Genomic DNA, 23,709 nt, shown 5'->3' on the forward strand with positions numbered 1-23,709 from the left:
CTGTGTCAGTCACTCAGGAGGAAAATGGCTTCTGTGCTGCTGGTGGGTATGAGGAGAAGGTACGTAGCTGCTCCTGCAGGAAGGAAAGGCAAATTAGAATAGCAGCCCAGCTGGCCAGGACGGGCTAGTTTTGTCTGTCTAAAGGTTCCAGTGTTCCCACAGCTTTTAAACCCTTTGATCTAGAATTAGCCCTATCAATAATTAAATGCTGTATTGAAGGGAACGGATTAGAACTGTTGCCTGTCACGCCTGCGTCACATCCACCAGCCTTCTCAAAGGCATTGCCATATGTCAGAGCCAGCGGGAGGTAAAGTTCTGTAGGTCAGTCATAGTGACTGCGCCTCAGTGCTGCCTCCAGGGCCAAGTCGGATTTCTCTGCCTCCGCAGGACCGTCTGGTTAAGCTCCTCAGGATTACTGGCAATAGCAGCCTTGGGAGGGAGGGGGGCCTCTCAGAATACTTCATGGAACAGATTTCTTCCTTTCCTGTAACTTAACTGAATTTGAGAGAAAATACGCAGGGAGCGACTCCCTTCCTCCTAGGTAACTCAGCCTGTGGTGCCACCATCTTTGCCTGGCAGAACCAGAACAGCCAGGGCCCATCAACAAGCAACCACAAGACTTGCAAGTTAAACTTACTCTGTTCCAACTCTGGGACCCAGGCGCTCTGTCATTCTTCCCTTCAAAAACCAGCTCAATCCAACACGGAGTGTGTAGAACCCACAGCCCATGGTGGGAATTGCCTATACACAAGGATTCAGTCATGAATCTTGGGGTGATAAGATGGATGAGTGGGTGGATGATGAGGCCAGAGGTAGGTGTGTGACAAATGGGTTTTAGCATATGGTTATCACCTCCACATGCTCTGTGTGTGTTCTAGTGACAGCAAAAAGGCTCAGCTGCTTGAGAATGAAGGCAAAGAGACGCACACTTGATATTAAAATAAAACCTTCTAAACCTCTCCAGTGCCTCTGCAAAAATGTCGACTTCTGACCAATCTTCTTTGAAAGGATACGTGGGGAAGGGTGGGAGTGAAAACCTTTAAATCCTCCCTTTCTGCTAGCTCAGTGAGGTGGTTAGTGGGCTCAGGCCAGCGTTTGCACTACCTTGCAAGCTGTCCCTGCTGTGTTCCACTGACGACTCAGAGCAATATTGCTGCCAGTGGAGGACAGACAGTAGCAAATGTGGGTTTCATTGCTTGGCTTTTGATTGGCCTTTTTAATGTTTTTAGAGACCATGATCACACCCTGTGTGCAGGTGGCAGGATTGAAGTGGAAAATCTGCTGGGAAGTAGGGAGTAGAACTGCAAGCAGCCCCTGCCGCCCAGCCCTGTTCTCCTGTGGGGCTGCTGTTGCTGTAGAAAGGAAGCCGGAGGGGAGACAGCTGTGTGGAGGGGCTGAGGGCAGGGGTGCAGTGTCTCTAATGCGGTATAGCATGCCAGACTTGGTCAGCCACCTTATTCCTCTGATCTGTCCATGAAAGGGCCGGGCACTTCAGGACACACAGTTTGGGACTGGCATGTGGTGGGATCATCGCGCTGGTTTTAAAGGCTGATGGCAGCCAAAACGTGACTCCTGTGGTGTTGCAGGCTGCTGGGGTCACAGCTGCTGGATCAGGGCTGCGGCCATACACAGAGTCTCAGATGTCAGCCCAGGTTGGGAGCTACAACAGCAAAGCTTCGCAAGCCACCCAGGGTTACAGGGCAGATGGTGGGACAGCCCCTCACTGGTCTGGATTGCACCCCAGAATGTGTCTCCCAAATCAAATCGATTTTTTTTTCTCTAAGCCTTCCTGAAGGGCTGTGATCTGTAGCTTCAAGTTGGACACCTTTGGCCTGGGGGGCTGAGCATGGCTAAAAACCTGTTGCTCTGCCACACTTCATAGTACGCAAGCACAGGCAGTGGCCCCTCCCGTTCATTCAGTAGCTCGTTTCCCAGAACACTCCGCAGATTCTCCTGTGGGAATCCCCTCCCCAGACAGTGGGGTCTAGACACAAACATGCCCTCTTTATTCCATGGCTGCAGACAGCCACACACATTTAGAGCACCACAGTGTGCATGCAAATTCACACCCTCCGAAGCATGAGCCTTAACCCACTCCCTTCACCATAGTAGTGGGTGGAGGCAGTCATCCGCCTCACCTCTTCAGGTAACTGTCCCAACCTTTTTCCAGCTTTCTTACTCAGCAAGTCACTGCACTTGTGGTCCAGCTGGGTCATCAGGATGTCTGACCTCCTCTGAAAAGGGAGGCAAAGCCACTTTTTAAACCATGCAGACAAGAATACCAGACGAGGTGACTGTTTGATTCACCTCATGTGCTTCTGTCTCCAAGATGGCTGTGCTTATGTTGAATGGGCTCTCATGGAGGTAGCAGGCTTGATCACGAAGCAGTTGTTACCACAACTTGGGAAGCCTATAATTTGCTGTGTTCTCTAAACACTTCACAGTTCAGCTGGTGCAGTTTGTGTTCCTTCTTCTGGGTGGTGCTGTGGTGTCTTGTGTGCGTTTCAAAGGTGATTGCATAATGATGAGTCATGTTTGTGTTTTCTCTCATTCACAAGGTTATGGTGGAAAATTCTGATTTCACGCCATCGCAAGTTGGCTGTCTTTTTACCTTTCTTGCCCGGCAGCTCGCTAAACCCAACAATACACTCTTTGTAAACAGGACGCTTTTTGACCAGGTAAATGCTCCATTGTCACTGAGAACCACTGCTAAATATGGAGGTATCTGACATAGTGTCGCAAATAAAATGCAAATTGCACTGTAGGTTGAGGCTGTGCTGAAATCTGTTGTCTACAGTGGGTGGGATACTGGCTGTGGGCTCAATGGTTGTGATTTAAAAAAAGTCATGGAGAAGGAAGCACAAGTGTTCACACAAAGCTGCTAATATTTTAAATACTTTTATTTCAGCCTGTTGTGATTATGTAACAGAGAGATATGGGGAAACCTTTGTGTCTGTCCCCTCCACCACATGTCTCCTGAGGTGAAGACACTGTTACACTTTCTGTTTAGCTTTTATTTTTCTTCAGCCTTTGAGTCTTTCTTTGCCATAGAAAGGCAGGTTTCCATCTGTTTCCTATAGGTTTTGTCTGTATTTGGGGAAAGCGTGGGTGTTAGGAAGGAGAGAACCAAAATGTTAATCTTTTGGCACTGGCGAATGCTGCAGCCATCTGAGAGCATCACAGGCACTCCACTAACTGGCATGCCAGAATAAAGGGCCAACAGATGACCTGATTTAAACATGTATCCACTAAGTATAATGTATGTGGGGTTTTAAGAAATGGTCTAACATGCAGAATGTTTCTGTTGTAGTGTGAAATCAGGATAAGCTGAACGTTACTAGGGGTTTGCACCAATGGAGCTGCATTAGTATAACTCTTCCAGTGTTTACAAACCCGACAGCAGACAAATCCATAGCCTGACTTGCTGGGGTTATGCAATGAATAATAGTGTGTTCAATGAAAGACCTCAAAGCCTTTGAGTAAGGCTGCCCAAACAGCTGAAATGTCATTTATAATGAAAATAGTCTTTTCTCCTTGACCAGGTCCTTGAATTTTTGTGCAGCCCTGATGATGATTCCCGACATTCGGAGAGACAGCAGGTAGCAATCTTTAGAGGAGTATTTAGAGAGTTAGCCTGCTAAGACCACCAACCATGGGCTGTGCTGAGGCTAATGTAACAAAATGGAAGCTTACACTGAGGGCACGGGAGAAGGGAGGTCACAGCCAGGAGCAGTGGCAGAACAAGGCCTGGAGATGGCTACTTGAGATCACAGCGCCTGGGGTCTGAAACAGCCCCCCAAAGAGACAGAGCCTGTCTCCACGGGAACCGGGACCAGCACTCATTGCTCTTGTCTAAACTACTGCAGAAAGTGTAACAGAAATGGGGTTAAGGCATTTGTCTTAGGTTTAGGTGGGCCAGTGCATTTCCCCAACACTACTATGACCACTGTGGTATCTGAGCTCAAATGTTTTTACTTGAGTTCCTGTTTATGCTTCAGTCTCACTGGGCTTTGTGTACCTAAATGTTGTCTTTTTCCTAACATTCATAGCCTGCCTGTCTGGGCAGAAGAATAACTGATGCTAGGGAAGAGCTGGAGTAGAAAATAAAAATATTCCCCTTGAAAACTAGGACAAAATATGCAAATATTGAAAAGCCAGTTGAAGTTAGATCAGTCCTTCAATGCTTGTTTGCGTCAGTTCCAATGAAGGTGTGTGCACATCGCATGCACAGTCCTCAGAAGCTTTTCCCAAGCAGCCGCCGTAGGGTCAGCTGGAGGGGTGCCAGTCAGTGTCCCCTCAGCTGTACAGCAGCACAGGTGATTAATCAGCCCTGCCCTGTCATGCCCAGTGTCAGTATATGGTGTTGTATACAACCCTGCTGACCCGTCCCTCCCCCCCAGCTCCTCCTTACAGTCTGTGACGATGCTGGAACATCGCTTGCTTGCTCAGGAGGCGCACCACTGCCTAGCTTCGTGGTCACTGTTCAGTTTGTTCTCATTTTAGAGTTAATCGTTACGGTTGTAGAGGTGGTAATAACCGCTACCGCCTGCCTTGGGTACTGTGCTGTGCTACAAGCCCAAGGCTTCAAGGCTTGTGCTTCCTGCCATGAGCCTATGCCAAATAGCGACCCCCATGGCTCCTGTCTTTGCTCTCTGGGGGAAGCTCACCAAACAGGCTCTTCAAGATCTGCAATTCTTCAAACTCCGCCCTGAAAAGGCAGGACTTTGGTTTGTGCCAACTCTTGATGGGAGCAGCTCTTTGATCCGGTGCAGTTAGCCCATCAGGCTCCAGTTCATTGGTACAAAGTGCCCCGGCCCCTCTTTGATCCACCAAGCATCCCTTGGGTTGTAGAACCTTGAGGCAGAGACAGCACCGCAAATCCTGTCGATCCCTGCACTGGGTGAATTCCCCACCAAGCGCAAACTGGTGGACTTGCTTGAGCCATTTACACCTGATACGTTTGAGGCGGCCAGAAACCTCATTAAGACCACAGCACTGGCCCGAGGCACCTAAGTCTGCGGCACTGTGGCACCCAGTGGCGAGAAGGAGTCGGGCAGACTCAGAGCGCTTACGGATACAGTCTGTGATCCAGTTTCCTCTCAACGCATCTCTTCATGGAAGCCCCCTCACGCGCGCCACAATGGCAACAAAAAGTTGAGATGACTTTCTAAAAAGTGAGCATTCTGCAGACATGTAGGGTCATAGATAGCGCCACATACCCATGCCACTCCCTGGCTGATCCTGCTAGGGCAAGTTTCTGCCTGTGCACACCTTCATTGGAATGGGCGTGAACAGCACATCTCAAACAGTTACGAAAGGTTAGCAACCATTTTCATAGAATCCTAGAGCTGGAAGAGACCTCAGGAGGTCATCAAGTCTAGCTCCCTGCCCAAAGCAGGACCAATCTCAGCTAAATCAACCCAGCCAGGGCTTTGTCAAGCTGAGACTCTGCTGTCTCCTTTCGACAAGGCCTAAGTTAATTGCTTTTGTTTAATGACTAGTTTTCCAATTTGTAATCTCTTAATTTTCCCTTTTCATCATTGCATCAAGTTCTTCCTCTCCCCAGGGTGGGTCATATCTCATCACCTTCTCTGATACTAAGTTAATTGGGAAGATCCAGGCTACTTTTTCTCTCATTGAATTTCCTGTGTAACTCCTGGTCCCTGTTGTTAGGGCATTACTGGCGGAGAGAGGGTGACTTATTTCCTTGCACTTATCTTGTGTTTGTCCCTTAGGAAAGTCCTAGGGAAATGTAACCTTGAAATTGATGGAGAACCCAAATTAAATACACCTGTAAACGCAAACTGTTGCTTAGGCTGCAAGGTCTTTCAGACAGGCACCATCTGCTTGGGGGCTGTGGGTACTACCACAATGCACAAATTGATTTAATATCTCTTCAGGTCCTTTTAGAACTACTGCAAGCTGGAGGAATAGTTCAGTTTGAAGAGAACCGTCTTATCCCTATGGCAGAGAAAGCTGAATTGTAAGCTTTTTTGTTTTTAAGTTTTGGGTGGTGGTTTTTTAGTTTTTTTCATTTTATTATTCAGGAATTTTATGTTCTAATGTTATCCATTTTGTCCACGCTAGTGTTGCAGTGTCTGCCCAGCACACATCCCCTGGAGGTAGACCTGACTTCCCACAGCCGGCATTGCAACCCAATGCTCAAGTTTGGAGTGGCTGCCCCTCTGTTGTCATGATGTATTGGCAGCCAGGCCAAACTTGAGCAGTGCTGAGATTCTGGGCAACAGGTTGCAACTTTAGAGTGGAAAGCCAAGGCCTGGCTCTCAGGAAGGGAGCCACCACTGTGCTGAAAGGTTTTCATTATATTTAGTTTTGTTGTGTGTGTGTGGTGTGGTGGTCTGGTTCACAAAAAACTGAGGCGCTCAACAACCTTGGTAATTAACCATTGGAACAATCTATCCAGAGATGATGAGGTGGGGTCTCCATTATTTAGTTTTTCATCAAGATTGGACTTCTCTGCACTATCTCGGCCACATAGGCAATATCAAACTGGTTTCTAGGAGCAGTGTGTCTTCCACTTGCAAAGGCAGCAGGAAAATACTCTTTCAGGGCACTTCATTAGAATTATGCTTCCAATTCCCTTATTATGTATACGTTACTTATTTATCCCCTAATTCCTGGGTTGTGTTTTTGTGTTTTGCTCCTTCACAGCTGAGAATTCCACACTCCATATCTTATCTGGTGTCAAAGAGCAGAGTCTTTCTAACATGCAAAACCTTCTTTATTTCAGCTACCAAATTTGTGAGTTCATGTATGAACGGGAGCATCTGTATGACAAAATCATTGATTGTTACTTGCGTGATCCAGTGAGAAAGGTAGGTTAATAGGCGATGTTCTAAACTTTTCCTCATTCATGAAGGGAGTAGATTTCCTCTTCCCCACTTCCTTTTCTAGGCAGATAAAAAAATTTCTGTCACTGACCTTGTGAGTTTGAATCTCCCTCTTGTATGGACCCAGGGCATACACTGAATCCTGGTCTGCAAGAGTGGGATCAGCTGCTTGTATGTAGCAGTTACATGTTTTATGCTGATTTTCAATGTGTCTACAATACCCATCCTGAATCTTGTGCCCCTACTAGGGCTCTTTTACATAAGTCCAGGTGAGGTGGCTATCAGTAGCTTTCTAACACCACTGGGCCAGATTGCTTCTCACCAGTTCTTAAAACTCTTAAATTCTCCAATCCTGCTGATGCTACATTTTTTAAACTTAAGTATATGCTGTATAAAATGCTCTTTATGGTTATGGTTGCAATGCAAAGTATTTCATCATTCTATTATGTAAGTCATCCAGAATTTCCAAATACAGAAGAGAAATATTTGATTGATTCTGCCTTGTCTGTATCATTATTGACAATTTACCTTCAATTTACCTACTCTTATTACAATTACTTTTGTTCCTAATGTAATTTTTTCAGAGGGGTAGCATGACTAGTTTATAACTTGAAAAACAATGAATAGTCCTGTGGCACCTTAGAGGCAGACAAATCTATAGGTTCATGAGTTTTCTTGGGTAAACCCCACTACCCATCCCATGATGCTATATATTTGTTCATTTTTTTCCCTGTTTATTATCCTTAACTTAGGTGGTCGTAGATTCTAAGGCCATAGGAGATATTTATGATAATTTAACCTAATTTCCTGTAATATTTGTTTAACTTCTGATTTATATATTTGTTTAACTTCTGATTTATATAGTTAACAAGTCACATGTTTTCCACGTTATAAATTATATTTATTGCTGGTTTTATTCAAGTGAAAGCAACATTTGTAAAACAACCATTTAATGCTGGGTCTATGTGGCTTTGTATTTATTTGAAAAAGTCTGAGGGGTAGCTGTGTTAGTCTGTTTCTGCGTACCCTCTTTCTTTTGTTGTCCTTATATATACACCCATGTCTCTAAATTCTACTCCAGTTTATTTGATGGAGTGGATTTTACCCACAAAAGCTTATGCCCTAATAAATGTTAGTCTCTAAAGTGCCACAGAACTCCTTATTGTTTTTGTATTTCTTGGCATTCTGTGAAATGTCTTGCAAAACTCTCAATTCTCATAGGTTTTTTTTTTTTTTTTTGGTTTACATTTTTCCTCCAGTCAGTGTTACAATTGGTCAGTTTAGTGTAGATGAGACTTAGGTTATTGTCTAAAAGTAACTTCCTTCCTAGGGTTTGTCTTTAAGTTAAACTACACTACAACATACATCTGAGCTTAGGCTTGCTCCTAAATTTGGCATGCTCCCAGTGTTTCTCTCAGCAATTCCCTTCGGTCCCTGCCCATGATTCCTTCTCCCAAAAGTGAACTTCAAACCTCCCTTATTTCTTGGCCTGTCCTTAAGTGCTGTACCTGATATTGCCACCCTCTAACAGATTTGCAGGCTGAAATCTCAATGGCAGAAAGAGAAATGTAGAACTACAGAACTGGATAAAAGAGACAGGGAGGAGAAACAGGACTAGAGCGAATGACAAACAGCAGGGAGGGTAAAGGAGAAGTGGTGAACTTTTGAGGACAAAAGAATTTTGGAGAAAGCTCATGATACCATCTACATGTTTTATAGTGATAGAAATGGCTCACTCTCAGACCCACTTCCTCAGGTCAAATAGTGGAAGAAAATTGGCACAACCGTATATGCCAAAGGATGCAACCAAAAAAATGAACACATGAAAAGGACAAATCATATTTCGGAACAGAAGGGGGATGGGAGAGGGGAGGTAAATGTCTGTGAGCTAATGATATTAGAAGGTGATAATTGGGGAAGCTATCTTTGTAATGGGTAAGATAATTAATGTCTTTGTTTAAACTTAGCCGTAAAGTGTCAAATTTAAGCATGAATGACAGTTCATGGCCCACGAAAGCTCATCACCTAATAAACCATCTTGTTAGTCTTTAAAGTGCTACATATTCCTGTTTTTTGTTTCATCTACATGTTTTGTTAGTCTTTAAAGTGCTACCAGACACTTCGTTGTTTTTTTTTTAAGATTGTCTAATAAGTCAGTCATGGGAAGGAGCGCTTCCCAAGTAGGCTAGCCCTGGTACTCTTCCTGAAGTGCACTCCTTGTGTGATGGTTGTAATTCTGTGATTGGGGCAATTAAGTTAAAATCTCACCAGCAGCTGATCTTCATCTCTAGCCACCAAAGAAATCTATAAGTAACCAGTTTTCCAGTTTACCAATACACGGGAGTGGTTAGTCTAAAATTAACTGCCCAAATAAGTGAGTTTGCAAGCTGTCACTGATGCACGTCCCAGCTGAATTTTTCTGATTGCTGGAATAGAATATGCAATACCTTCTGACTTTATGCTTTTCAGGAAGAAGTGTTCAACTACATCCATAATATCCTCTCCATGCCTGGGTACAGTGCTGAAGAGAAGCAGTCGGTGTGGCAGAAGGCTATGAAGCACGCTGAGGTACTGTGTGGACTGAATTGCTTGTTTTTCTGAAGTTAAATCAATTTCTCTTTCTCCGCTTTGTGCTGCTTTTTAGGCAGGAGGGTGTTGTCTTTGAGGATGGCATAGTTGGTTTTGCTACGGTTTGTAGAAGAGGAGTTTCCTGAAGCACTCCAGGAGGAGAGTTGATAGCTGCCTTGTTTTTTGACTTGTAGTGGGTGTGGGTATGGATGTGTGGGTGTGTGTGAGTGTGCGCACTAGGGATGTAAGCGACTAGTTAACTATCCAATAAGCAAAAGCTTATCAGAGTTGGAGAGGGCGGATAAAGAAAAGTTATTTATTAGCTCCCATAATAGAAGAACTAGAGGACACCAAATGAAATTAATGGGTAGCAGGTTTAAAACTAATAAAAGAAAGTTCTTCTTCACACAGCATATAGTCAACCTGTGGAACTCCTTGCCAGAGGAGGCTGTGAAGGCTAGGACTATAACAGAGTTTAAAGAGAAGCTAGATAATTTCATGGAGGTTAGGTCCATAAAAGGCTATTAGCCCAGGGATAGAAGTGGTGTCCCTGGCCTCTGTTTGTCAGAGGCCGGAGAAGGAGGGCAGGAGACAAATCGCTTGATCATTGTCTTCAGTCCACCCTCTCTGGGGCACCTGGTGCTGGCCACTGTTGGCAGACAGGCTACTGGGCTAGATGGACCTTTCATTTGACCCAGTACGGACGTTCTTATGTTCTTATGACTAGTCGCTTCACTCCCCCCTTGCTGCCTCCATCAGAGACCGTAAGTGGGGGAGCAGGAACCAGTGCTTGAGGGAGCTAGCTTAGAAGCCGGTTCCCCCCCAGCACCATATCCGCAGAGGGGCAAGAGGGTAGCGGGAACCGGGTGCAACCCGGGAATCAGCTGATTTCCCAGCTCAGATCCAGTCCCAGATGCTGCACCTCTGCTAATCCCTCTGTGGCTCCCCTGCTCATTGACTAGTCGATGGAAAATCCTTATTTTACAGAGGCAAAAAGAGGGTGGTAAGTTTAAAATCACACAGCTTATCGGTGGCAAAGTCATATCTATACAACGCAAATCTTGATTCCCAGGCCCTGCTCTAACAACTAAACAACTTTCCTTCCCCTTTTTCAAAAAATACAATTTAAAATAAAATAATATCCACCACCAGTTTTACAGAAATAGCTGAGAATTTTTGTCTTGAGCATTTTTTTATTCATTTTGAGGCCAGGTTGCTGGTAAATAACTTGTTTAAGTTAATTTTCTTAATTCAAATTATATTTCAGTGACAGTGCAATTATAGAGCTGAAAAGCTTTCGTTCTTACTACAATATTTTTCACAGTTGTTATCCTGCAGAGTGAAAAATCTCTTTCCAAAGTAAGCTAAGCAATTATCTTCCATGAGGATTAGTTGTGTCGAATTTCATTTGAGAACTATCATTTTTCTGTTTCAAATTAAACTGAAAGCTTCTAATTATTTGACTTCAGCTAACTGTAAATTATCATTCATTTTATATGAAGCTTGGCAAAATAAATCACTTAGTCAAATTCTCCATTCCTTCTCCAAAAAGAATATTTTTGCCCAAAGTTCTGAGTAGCTGTAAAGTTGGATTTATCAAAAATACCTTCTATATTGCGGTGGTGGTGGTGGTTATAATGTATCTATTGTGCTACTCCCTGAATAGCTCTGTATCACATTCTTTCAGTGCTTTCAGGCCTCTTAGTGCCCTGCTTATATGTTAATAACTTACTCTTACCAACATAAATGCATGAGTGGAAAATTAGTCTGTCACCTTTGAGGACAGTATGGTACTGTGGAAAAAGTACTTCTGATGAGAACAAAATGAATTGGATAAATTCACGAAGGAAATTCTTTTTCCCTTCATCTGCCATCCTGTTTGTTTTTCTTATAGTGACATTGCTCTCATGAAAAATGATCCAATTTTAGGGTCCTTACTGATGTCAGATATGATGTAGAGCCTTTTAGTCACTGATTTCAGTCCACCCGAGGCCTTTATTGACCTGAAGTTAACTGTTGCTTCAAAAGCATTCTTCACCCAGTGGTATTCATTGTTACTACTCTTCAGATGCTGCCATCTAGATTTGTAGGTATTTTACCATATGAGTGGGATCAGCATTAAAGCATGATCCTGTAGTTGTAAGTTGTAAGTTTTTCTCCCTCTCTCTCCAGGAGCTGCTGTTACTGAGCCCGAGTAAAGCAGCAGACCTGATAGCCACTCACTTCAATGACCAGATTGAAGGAATCATTAAAAACCTTCAGGTAAAAACTTACAAATGCACTTGGGATTGAACTGTGTTTTTATGTTTTGAATCACTTATTTCTCAGCATTGGCTTTGGCCATATTTGTAGGAATTTTCAGAGCAAAGATCCATTTAGTCCGGTCTCTGACAGTGGGCAGAACCAGCTGCAAGTGTAGAAACCTCTGAAGTGGGCATTTATGAAATAACTTGTTGCTGACAGAGTTTGTCTAACCGCGCCTGAGGCTGGTATGTAGCCTGAACCTTCCAAATGGAAGCCTGGGTACATTCCTCTACACAAATATACAGCAAGGAGTCAGACTTGTTATTTCCACTGGTAAGAAGCTGCTACACCCTTCTGTGCTTGGCAGCAGTGTATCCTTTGGGAGGACACAGAGTCCCTAACCAAGGTTTAGAAGAGCTGCTTTCCTAGCTGCCTCAAATAAAATGCCTGTCAGGTTCCATTCAAACATGCCTGTCCTTCTAGCCAGTTTTATGTAGGCCAGGGGTGGCCAACCCATTCTGGGCAAAGAGCCAAGATATCACTGGACCCAGTGCAAAGAGCTGGGGCAAAGTTGTTGAGCCAAAAAAAAAAAAAAAAAAAAAAATTCTGCCCCTTTAAGAAAACGATTTAGAGGCTTTTTGGCCACAGCAGGCTCCTGCCAGCCAATGCCATCTTTATTTCTCCAGTGAATGGCTAGCACTTGTTGGTATAGATCACGTCATCCTTTTAGAATCCAACAAACAGCCACGAGGGCAGAAAGAGTTATACCATCAAGTGAATCTAGCCGAGGAGATTTGCTCAAGGCAGAGGCTCTGACCAGACTTCATAAGCATCAGTCCCATAAGAGTGAATAGTATTTCTTTCAGTGAGTGCAACTTCAGACCACTCTCTACCAGATTGTTAAAATATTTTTTTTTTGTGTTCCCCATTATTCAGGATCAGTTCTTGCTTTTCCAGTTTTTGAGAAGTCTTCTTGACCCAAGGTATGTAAATAAATTGGATAGTATGTATCTAACTCTTTAATTAAAATACACTGTTGTGTAAACATTTATAATTGTGCATGTGACCATAAGACTTTGTAAGGTACAATCCTGCTTTGACATGGGAGTGAACCAGATGAGCTAACAAAGCTTTTCCTTCCCAAGTCTTTAAGATTCTATGATTATTCAACTCTCTCATTTGCAAAGATGAAGGCATCATGAAGGTAGAAAAGGAGCTAGTACAGATCCAAGGAGAGGCAAGAAATTGATTGGTTGGACTCAGCTGTAGCAGCTGCTATAAAAGGCTGTCTCTTCTGAGGACAAAGGTTATTCTCCTTGAGATAGAATCATAGAATACTAGGACTGGAAGGGACCTTGAGAGGTCATCGAGTCCAGTCCCCTGCCCTCATGGCAGGACCAAATACTGTCTAGACCATCCCTGATAGACATTTATCTAACTACTCTTAAATATCTCCACAGATGGAGATTCTACAACCTCCCTGGGCAATTTATTCCAGTGTTTGACTACCCTGACAGTTAGGAACTTTTTCCTAATGTCCAGCCTAAATCTCCCTTGCTGCAGTTTAAGCCCATTGCTTCTTGTTCTATCCCCAGAGGCCAAGATGAACAAGTTTTCTCCCTCCTCCTTATGACACCCTTTTAGATATCTGAAAACTGCTATCATGTCGTCCCCCCCCCCCCCCCCCCAATCTTCTCTTTTCTAAACTAAACAAACCCAATTCCTTCAGCCTTCCCTCATAGGTCATGTTCTCTAGACCTTTAATCACTCTTGTTGCTCTTCTCTGGACCCTCTCCAATTTCTCCACATCTTTCTTGAAGTGTGGTGCCCAGAACTGAACACAATACTCTAATTGAGGCCTAACCAGCTCAGAGCAGAGCGAAAGAATGACTTCTCACGTCTTGCTCACAACACACCTGTTAATGCATCCCAGAATCATGTTTGCTTTTTTTGCAACAGCATCACACTGCTGACTCATATTAAGCTTGTGGTCCACTATAACCCCGAGATCCCTTTCTGCCGTACTCCTTCCTAGACAGTCACTTCCCATTCTGTAGGATGGAGCTCAGGTCTCTGCAAACCACAGGAGACTGAGTGACTGGGCCAGTCAAGATAGATACCTTTATCTATCAAATGTATCTCTGGTCACTGCCTAGGTTTTTATATTGGGATTTCTATACACAAACCTCCTGCTGGTGTAACTAGGCTAGTTGAGATGTCCATTCTGTGATTCTCTCCCTGCACTGCACTGTATTGTGCAGTCTCTGAAGCAGTTTCCTAAGAAGAGTGGTGAAATGAGCATATAGACACAGTTGCATTTTAGAAGACTTGCTTTGCCTGTTTTTCTTGTCTGATTACAAGCAGTCTAAGCTTTTGCTATTGTTCTAGTAACCCCCAAATTTGTCAGTTACTTTACTAAGGGGCTCAGAATTGAACACACAATTAAATAGTGCTAATTCTCTGTTCAGACATTTCAGTGTGAGCACCTGTGTGCTATAGTTGTTGAACATGCATATTGATAAGCAAGTGTTTGTGTGAGCTGGATTTCGAGTAGCTGTGTTTATACTTCAATATTATTGTGATAAGTGAGCCCCACTGCAAGGAGGCATTGCTCTGGACTTCAGTATTATTTCTTGTCAATAGAAACAGGCTCCATAAATCTCTAGGTCGGGGTGGGTAAAAGGGCCTCCCTGGGCTGGATTTGTCCTGCCAAGTGAGTTGATCTGGCCTGTGGAGGCCCTGCTGCTTTTCCCCCCCCCCCCCCCCCCGTCTCCCGACCAATCAGGGCCTGGTGGGAGGGGGAAGCCTGTGAAATCTCTTCCCGCACTTCTTAAGCTTAAGAAGCACTGCATACTCCTAGCAGGGTGTGAGGAGACTTCGAGTGCTCCCCTTGCCCCCAGACCAATCAGGTGGTGGTTGACTGCTCAGCTGGTGGTTGACTCTAAGGGTGGCACTCCCTTGCATGGCGGGGGCAGGGAGCAAGAAACTTCATGTGCTCCCCCTCCCCAGGCCCTGATTAACTTGGGGAGCAGGGGGGAGCATGCGAAGTCTCCTCTCACCGCCAGGGGCATGGATACCTACAGGGAACTGCCAGCTGTTCAGAACAGCTGGTGGTTCTCTCTGGGGTGGGGGCAAAGACTTTGCATGCTCCCCCACTCCCAGGCCAATCAGTGTCTGAGGGTGGGGAAGCATGGAAGTGTCCTGGCCCTGCCCCTTCCACCTGAGGCCCCGCCCCTTTTGAGGTGACCTGGAAGTGGCCCCTGGTCAAAAATTATTGCCCACCTCTGTTCTAGGTAATAAACTCCTCTAGCTTAGTCCTGAAATAGTTAGGGAGTGGCCACTTCGAGTCTGATCATAAGCGCATACATCACATTGTGTTTAAATCATCCACAGAAAGTCACTTTTAACAGCACAATATCAGCTTTGGAATCTGATTATTCACACACCCTCTAGTTCCTGGACAGGACTGATGTTCAGTAAGCCACAGTGAGGCTTCAAAGCTTGCCTCTTTGCGCTACCTGAATTCCTGCACCGTTCGTATTAATATAGCATGGCTGCAAATTATTAATAAAGTCCATTTAATTCTCTCAGAGGGGTCCAAAATAACAGAACTAAATAAATCGATATATTGGATTGATTGTGCATGGCTGAATGATCAATAAGCAGAAAAATGAACATAACCTAATTTAAATGAGCCCAGTGAATTTACCTTTGCAATAGACACCACAGAACAAAGAAGGTGGAAGTCCAAGTATTCAGTTATCTTACTGATAATATTGCCATGACCTCTCCTGTTTGTAGGAAATTCTGTTTGGAAAGATCTTAGATGATTGGAGTAGTTTAATTAGAACACTCTAGCTCCTACTAAGTTGTGTTGCCAGTGTTGTGGATGTGTTTGCATGTAAAGGGGAAATATTTCAATATAACTTCTATGCATGTTATAAAATAGTGAAACTTTTTTCACAGTAGTTTGTAAATGGATTTATTTACTTCAGAAAACCTAATCTGCAAGGTTATAACTTAATTTCATGGCTGCTAAACAGTCAAAGGATATCTGCGACTTAATTTCTTTAAACATTCAATCTTCGTAGCGTGTCAGAAGGAAAAACCATGATTCATGCCCCTTCAAAAACATCTGTCCTTTTCCAATCAGTCTGAACGCTTATATCTTCTCTCAGGCAGAGGTTTTATTAAAACAGAGATTCCTAGAGGAACAAATTAGTTTAACATTTCAAATACAAATGTTTCCATGACAACACACAAGACTAGATGCCTTCTCCTGGTGTAACTACACAGAATTTAAGGGAAATACATTAGAGATTAACTTGGCCCATTTAATTTAGCTAGAGTTTTATGTTAAAGTAGGGCCGTGGGGGTTAATAGAAATTGCCATGGGAAATTTAAAACCCAGTGGCCTTGTGTCCATGACTGATAAGCAGTGATGGAAAATAGAGTAAAAAGTATATTGCTACAGTTCTCTTATCAACGCTTTTATTACATTTTCATTTCCATTTCCTGATCACTTCCCAGGGGAGACAGTATTTCCATTGCAAACAAATACAGTGAAATCCATTCATTTGTGCTGTGTTTGGATGATGTGTCTGCAGTGCCAGTTCTAAAAACGCATGAACAAACTTTATATCTACATTTAGGACAGTATTATAAATTCATAGAAACAAGGGCTGGAAGGCACCTTGAGACGTGGTCTGTCCACCCTCCATCTCTAATGCAGAGGTTGAGGGCTGGCTCTGTTTATACTCTTAATACAGTTTAGACCTCCCTCGGGGGCCTGACCCATCCTGAATGAGGAAATTTGCCAAATCAGGGGAGGGTCCCCTGCCAACAGCCTCTCATGATGCTGCTCCTCCCTGCAGGTGGCTCTGCTCCGGCCCTTCTGCCACTGGATTCCAGCCCGCAGGGCTTGGACTTGGGCTCTGGCTCGCTGGGACTCCCTGGGGACAGAGCTTTCCAGCCACTGTGGCCCACTTCTTCTCCTCCTGACCGGTAATTCCTGGAGACGGGGCTTGCTGGCTGCTCCGCTTCTGCTGCACTCCACCAGGGATCCCCCAGGATGGAGCTTGCCAACTGCCCCACTTTGCTGGTGATCCTTGGGGACGGGGCTGGCCAGCTGCCCCGCTGCTGTCCCGCCTGGCCAGGGCTCCCTGGAGACTGGGATCCCAGCCAGTTTGCACGCCTGGGCACCGAGGCTATCTGATCCAGGATCACAGATGTTGCCAGATCAGAGAGTCCTGGATTTCAGAGGTTCAACCTGTACTGGTTTAACATTCTTACCAAGCCATGTCAGGCTGATTACTCTGTGTGCGGCGCGACTCTAGGCCAGAGAGCTGTGGTGATGCCCCTTCCCTTTGAAGGGAAATGGGGTGATCTGTCTTCCCCAGAATGCTCTTCTTGCCATGGATTCTCCATTGTGATGAATCCCTCTGTGCTCATCCCTTCTTGGATACATGCTTTTCCTATGTATTGCCGTGCTATCTGTCCTCTTCCTCTGCACATGCTCCTCTTCTCCCTGGAATCGAGGCTGAACTCGCTTACTATAGTTTCACGACTTTTAAATCCATTTTTTCTGGCATGCAATTGATCACCTTGGATGGATGGTAACACTTCTCATAGAAAGCTGTTACTCAACTCTAGACATTCCCAAAACCCAGTGGTCTGTCCGTATTCCTTTTCATGTCTCCTTAAGGAAAGGAGTCAGGGTCGGTAGTCTCATAATAGATGCCAGCTGTACTTCAGAAAAGGAGTTTATTCCTGTTTCCTTAGTTTCTGTATCCCATACTTGAACCTTAAAGGCAGAACTGGTACAGGGTCACTTCCCAGGAGTACCCAGGCCTATGAGGCACCTTGCTACCACCTGCCCTTATTGAGAAGAGCACTCATCAGTGCCTACTGTGGGTCAGCTCCCCAGCTTCACTGGATATGGACAACATATGCTCTTGCCATTAGGCCTACACAGCACCCATTGTCTCGCTACAGCTTGGCAGTAGGCAGACTGCAATCCCTGAGTCCTCTGAGTGCCGGAGTGTCCAGCCCTGATCCACTAGATCAGGGTGGCCAACTCGTGACCTGCATGTGGCTCCCCCCCCCCCAAACTGCAGCTCGCAAAGCTACCCCTGCGCCCCTAGATACGGTCCTCCGCTCCCTGAGCTCACCAGGGCAGGGGAGCCATCCGGTGCAGCAATTCAAAATGGAGTCACCAAGATGGTGGTGGCCGATGGGAGCCTGATGTGGCCAAAAGGCCTTGTCTTTTAAAGGGGAAGCATCCTTTCTCCTCCTCTCCCCTCCCCCCCCAAATTGCTCAAAAAAAAATTCTGGTGTGGCTCTTTGCATTTTTTCCGCTGCTGTTTTCAGCTCTTTGTTTGATGGGTTGGCCATCCCTGCGCTAGATGCTCACAGTATTAATGTGTCTTCTGCTTCCAATGAAAGCTGCACCCAGTCTTATCAGTTCCACTTCAGATCTCCACTCGGCTTAACACCCAGCACTCAGATATGCTTATTGTGAAATTAACTACAGGCAGTCCCCGGGTTACGTACAAGATAGGGACTGTAGGTTTGTTCTTAAGTTGAATCTGTATGTAAGTCGGAACTGGCGTCCAGATTCAGCTGCTGCTGAAACTGATCAGTTTCAACAGCGGCTGAATCTGGATGCCAGTTCTGACTTACGTACAGATTCAACTTAAGAACTCCAGGCATCCCCAAGTCAGCTGCTGCTGAAACTGATCAGCAGCTGATTCCAGGAAGCCCAGGGCAGGGGCTTCCTGTAGTCAGCCACTGGTCAGTTTCAGCAGCGGCTGACTTGGGGACGCCTGAGGCAGAGCAGCTGGGGTGCTGCTGGGTTGGTCCAGTAGCGACGCCGCTCCTCGACGCTACTGGACCAACCCAGCAGCACCCAAGCTGCTCTGCCCCAGGCGTCCTGATTCAGCCGCTGCTGAAACTGACCAGCAGTGGCTGAATCAGGACGCCTGGGGCAGAGCAGCTAGGGTGATGCCGGGTTGGCCCAGTAGCGCCCAGAGTGGCGCTACGGGACCAACCGGCAGCGCCCCAGCTGCTGTACCACAGGCGTCCGGAGCAAAGCCGCGGAGCACGGGGGCAGCGGGACAGCCCAGACGCGCCGTGGCTGTCCTGCTGCCTGCGGGCTCCGTGGCTTTGCTCTGCTTTGCTCCCCGTCCCCCTGGTCTGCAGACCAGGGGGACGGGGAGCAAAGCGGCGGAACACGCGGGCAGCGGACAGACCAGTCGCGTCTGGGCTGTCCGCTGGCTGCGTGCTCCGCGGCTTTGCTCTGCTTTGCTTCCCGTCCCCCTGGTCTGCAGGGATGGGGAGCAAAGCAGAGCAAAGCCGCGGAGCACGTGGTCAGCTGACAGCCGAGACGTGTCTGGGCTGTCCGCTGCCCGCGTGTTCCGCCGCTTTGCTTCCTCTCCCTGGTCTGCTGGAGACCAGGGAGAGGGAGGGCCCCGTTCATAACTGCGGATCCGACATAAGTCGGATCCGCGTAACTCGGGGACTGCCTGTACATGTTTGTTAAAACACTGAGACTGAAGTAGTAGCAGCTAAATGTATTGAAAACAAATAATTGCATATAAAATACTCCTAACGTTTTAGAACCTTGACTTAGATACACTAATGTCTCATGAAGCTTTCCCTTATTAGAAGAATCAGACGATGCATCTGAGGAATACACCATCAGCTAATACTTGTCACACACTCAAGCACTTACAGCCTGCTCTATTAGCCTCCTTTAGCACAAACACTTTATTTGACCATTTCTTTTCCTTTCTCCTCACCCTCTCCCCTCTTTTTCTGCTTTATAATTCAACCTCTGTGCCTCTTGCTCCATATGTCATCTGAAGAAGTGGTTTGCGCCCACAAAAGCTCATGATACTGTTTATATATTTTTGTTCATCTCTAAGGTGCTACTGGAACATTGTTGGTTTTTAAGCTCTATCAGACAACGCAAGGTGGCCTCTGTCTCCTTTGGCAGGAAGGTGCTGCAGGAGGTGATCCAGATACAATCTTGCTGTCTGAGCAAATCAGAAAGGGCTGTCTGTCTTATTTCTTGTACTCACTTTTCTGTCCCTCCTTACTCCTGGTTGCTGCTTCCTAGTTGTATCCAAATTGTGGGAGATGCTAGGCTGCAGAGTGGAGACTTTTGTATCTGATCATTTCCTTTTTTGCTCAGCATCTTCCACAATTCTACCCAGCCTGGATGGCTTCACGGCCAAAGGTCAACCTTTTATGTGAATAGTTACCGCTTAGGCACTGGTCTGCTGTACAGAGTTTATAGCTAGCACTGAAATTATTATTAGTCATTTTATAAGTTTTTCACAGCTTTGAAATGAATCCTCCTGCCTGCTGTTAGATAAGGGGCTTGGGTAGCACAGGCTGTGCTGCAGGTTTGAACCACCTCTGGAAACTGCAGGAAACTGGTCCATACTGTCCAGAATTGTGGGAGACACTGGTAGCAGAAAAAAACCATAACGTATGAAACTTTTCATTCCTTCTCTCTAGGAGGTTTAGCGAGGACTGGTCGATACCTAAAACTTACATTAGCTTAATATAAAATGTCACACAATGTGCAATGTAGTTAGGTTGACCGAAGGTTCTTCTGTCACCCCAGCTATTGTTTGTGGTGAATTTAAAACAATGTAGGAAAAACCCCTTTCCTCAACCCTTTCAGTGCTGTCGTAAGTGTACACTGCAGAGCTAGAGTGGGCATAACCAAAGTAGTACAATTGTGCTGCTGTAGCCATTGTAGGGTAGATGTACCCTCAGACAACTTGGGCTCACTGGCTGACCCAACTCTTGGACATCTCCCCCTCTTGCTGTTTTTCACTCTTCTTCTAGGAGTAAGTAACAACATGCGAGTAGGCGCAGGCAACGCTTAACTCCTCATGGGTGACAAACACAAGTACTGTCTTCTTGAAATGGCATGGAGAGCAATCCAAAGCAAGATCTCTTGATGAGAGCAGCTGCAGATTCCCATGGCATCGCAGTAGCCATGGTGGCACCTACATTGCACTTCCATCTTAAACTCTCGTTTGCAAGTCTGTCTTCAGCAACAGTCAGTAACTGAGTTAGGTTTAAGTCCCTCAAAATTGCATCTTCTATCCTCATTCATAGTCAGCCTTCTTGCTCTTTCCTTTGACCTTGGCTATGCTAATATTCATCATAGTACCAGTGACTCTGGCCCTAGAAGGGCAACATTGAGTCCAGCACAAGAGAGTGCCCGGGAATTCGGCACCCTGATGCTGTTGTCCACATTAGAGGCAGAGAGGGAGTTGCTGTCAGTCCTCATTCTGCCATCTACTACCATTGGGGAGCGTGACAGCAGCAACACAGGAAGCGAGTACCATTGTGGCACCGAGACCCCACGTACCATTATAAGGCAAGCCTGCCACGATGTCACAGCTCCTGACATCTTTTGGCACTATTCTAAATGGGTGAGCCATATGCCTCCTAGAGGAGCAGATGCCAACCTAGTGGGCTTTCTGGTACTTCTGTGTTTTTAGCCAGTCCAGGCTCCACAGTCCAGGAGATCCTACTTTGCTGCATCAGGGTCGAGAGTTTCCCTACTACCTCCCAAGCCTCATTACCAAGCCTGGTACTCAACTGCAAGACCCAGATGGTGCAGAGGGTGAGAAACAGGACCCCTTCAAACAGGCGGTGGTTTGAACACATATGGCATCTTCCCAGGATGACTATAGGGCACACCAGGTGCTCCTGTAGGAATTCTGCATAGCCCATTCCATCCACTTCAAAGCTGTCTACCTTCCAGGGTCACAGAGCAAGTTGAGATCTCAGCAAGTCCTTTTCCAACCATCATGAATGGTCCATTCATCCAGATACCACGAGCACCGTTTTCCAGAGGTGAGGCGCTCCCTAGGTAGACCCTGTTAGCAACAAAGTACAACAGGACGTGTCTTCCTGTTCTGTTCCTTGGTCACAGACCAGGCTCACTCACGAATGTCTTTCTGCTCCCTTGGATGAACAATATCATCTTGTTCCCTCCCATCCCTGTCAATACAGAGTCCTGCAGAAAGAACAGGACAATCCTGATCCAGTTTGCATCATCCTAGATCTCTTGGACACGCCAATGGGCCTGCCTATGTTTCCGGACTTGATCTCTCAGGAAAGGGCCATCTGCATCATCTGATCTTTGAGTCTCTTCGTTTCATGATGTGGAAGCTCCAGGACTGAATTGCACAGAACTGGCATGCTCTATGCATGTTCACAAGATGTTTAAAGCTCCTAATTTGAACTACCGTTATTCCTCCTACTCATTGCAGGAGGAGTAACAGTAGTTCGAATTAGGAGCTTTAATTCAAACTACCTAGTCTGTGCCGCGTGTAGCCGTGGGCAAGTAGTTCGACCTACAGGGCATTTAAAAATGGCGGCTCCCGGGAACATGCAAATAAAGCCCGGGATATTTAAATCCCGGGCTTCATTTGCCAGTTCGAATGCCTACATTAGCCACCCTAGTTCGAACTAGGGTAGCAGTGTAGACATACCCTTAGAGTGCAGCACTTTTAGTGAAATATGGCCACAAACTGTGCTAAAGTAATTGAATTTATTGATGATGTTTCTGAAGATAAACAATTTAAAACCATGGTCTCTGAGGGACAGCTAACCTCCCATATAACTCTTCAGACCCCCCCCCCCCCGATGCTGTGGCCATGGCTGCCAGCTCCACTTCCGTAGTCATTGTGACGCACTGTGCCTTGTGGTTTGCTGCTTTCGCCTTCCCATTGAGGGGAGAGAGCACCAATGAGGACCTTCCCTTCAACAGGGACAAACTCTTCACTGCTACAACCAGCCAGGTGCTCCATTCAATGAAGGACTCTTATCAGCTTCCCTTACTCCTTGCAGGAGCAGAAATATTGGCCCTCAGTGTGGGGGAGGGTGCCCTCTGGTTTGAATTTAGCCGGTCTTTACTAGGAAATAGTATCCTGTTTCCTTTCCTAGACGACCGTTTCCTGAAGTCTCCCACTCGCTCAGAAGCCATTCGAGCAGTGTCCAAGACCAGTTGTTATTTCCACAGGAAGCAATCTACATTACGACCCATCCAGCAGACTGACTTCATTGTAGCCCCTCAATCCTATCACACGTCTTGTCTCACTTCTTCAGGACAGGTTCCACACAATGCATCCCTTCAGAGCTACAATGGGGGGCAGGCCACAGCTCAAGATTGTCTGCAACTGCTAGGCCACATGGCTGCTTCCACTTTCATTGTCTCAAATGCTCATCTGCAGAGCCCTGGCGGATATAAAATTTGAATCTTCATCCACCTCTGTATCTGCAAAATTGAGCTAAGGATATCCCCATCCACATCTACAGATAGGGATACCACAGATTTTCTGGGGTCTATTCACCTGTATGAGATGTTTTTGAGGTTAGCTAGCCACTGTGTACAAACTGAATGTGAAAGGTTTTACAGACTACGAACTATGCCCTCAAAGGTCAGACTTGTCCATCTGGTGGACTCCTCTTCTCAACCTGTGTATCGGGGTCCCTCGTCATTGATTATCACTACACATGCATCTCTCACGGAATGGGAGAGCACACACATGGGCCTCTCACAACTCAGGGCCTTCGGTCCTCTGTGGAAACCAACCTTCACATAATATAGAGCAAAGAGCAGCAGTTCAGGATTAATTCAGGATTTGGAACCTATATTTTGACGGTCTGCAACCTTTTACTTTCATCTAGCATGTCTGCAGCTTAAATAAGATACAATAGCAATTAAATACTTGTCTATGTGTTCCAGGGAAGGTATCAATCAGGAAATGCTACAGATCTCTCCTTGTGTCACTGAGCAGTTCATTGAATTGTTATGTCACTACAGTCCTGATGAGGTTTTAGAAACACTACAGATTCTGGACTTCTACAGACTGGAAGAGACCATTCAGGTAAGCCAGGTGCACAGTGACCCCTCATCCACATTAGCCAGATTTTAGTAAAGGTGTTCAAACTTAGTTAAATGTCATACAAGTTGTTGTTATGGAGAAGTTGCACATCAGGAGAGTTACACTAG

The 23,709-nt window shown here is 45.7% G+C and overlaps 1 protein-coding gene across 4 annotated transcripts in view; it reads left to right on the plus strand.

Moving 5' to 3' along the window:
- Positions 1 to 23,709, plus strand: part of VPS8 (VPS8 subunit of CORVET complex) — a 154,730-nt gene that overhangs the window by 63,066 nt on the left and 67,955 nt on the right. For all 4 annotated transcript variants that reach the window (XR_012906179.2, XM_075937361.2, XM_075937359.2 and 1 more), the window contains 8 exons: positions 2,559 to 2,678; positions 3,543 to 3,599; positions 5,901 to 5,983; positions 6,752 to 6,836; positions 9,321 to 9,419; positions 11,592 to 11,681; positions 12,600 to 12,646; positions 23,443 to 23,584. Coding sequence is in view for 3 of the 4 variants with exons in the window: in XM_075937361.2 (XP_075793476.1) it covers positions 2,559 to 2,678; positions 3,543 to 3,599; positions 5,901 to 5,983; positions 6,752 to 6,836; positions 9,321 to 9,419; positions 11,592 to 11,681; positions 12,600 to 12,646; positions 23,443 to 23,584 (723 nt within the window). In the remaining variant the exon portion in view is untranslated. The remainder of the gene's footprint in view (positions 1 to 2,558; positions 2,679 to 3,542; positions 3,600 to 5,900; positions 5,984 to 6,751; positions 6,837 to 9,320; positions 9,420 to 11,591; positions 11,682 to 12,599; positions 12,647 to 23,442; positions 23,585 to 23,709) is intronic.

The sequence above is a fragment of the Pelodiscus sinensis genome, chromosome 10 (assembly GCF_052426305.1).
Source record: "Pelodiscus sinensis isolate ZL-2025 chromosome 10, ASM5242630v1, whole genome shotgun sequence".
Taxonomy (NCBI): domain Eukaryota; kingdom Metazoa; phylum Chordata; order Testudines; family Trionychidae; genus Pelodiscus; species Pelodiscus sinensis.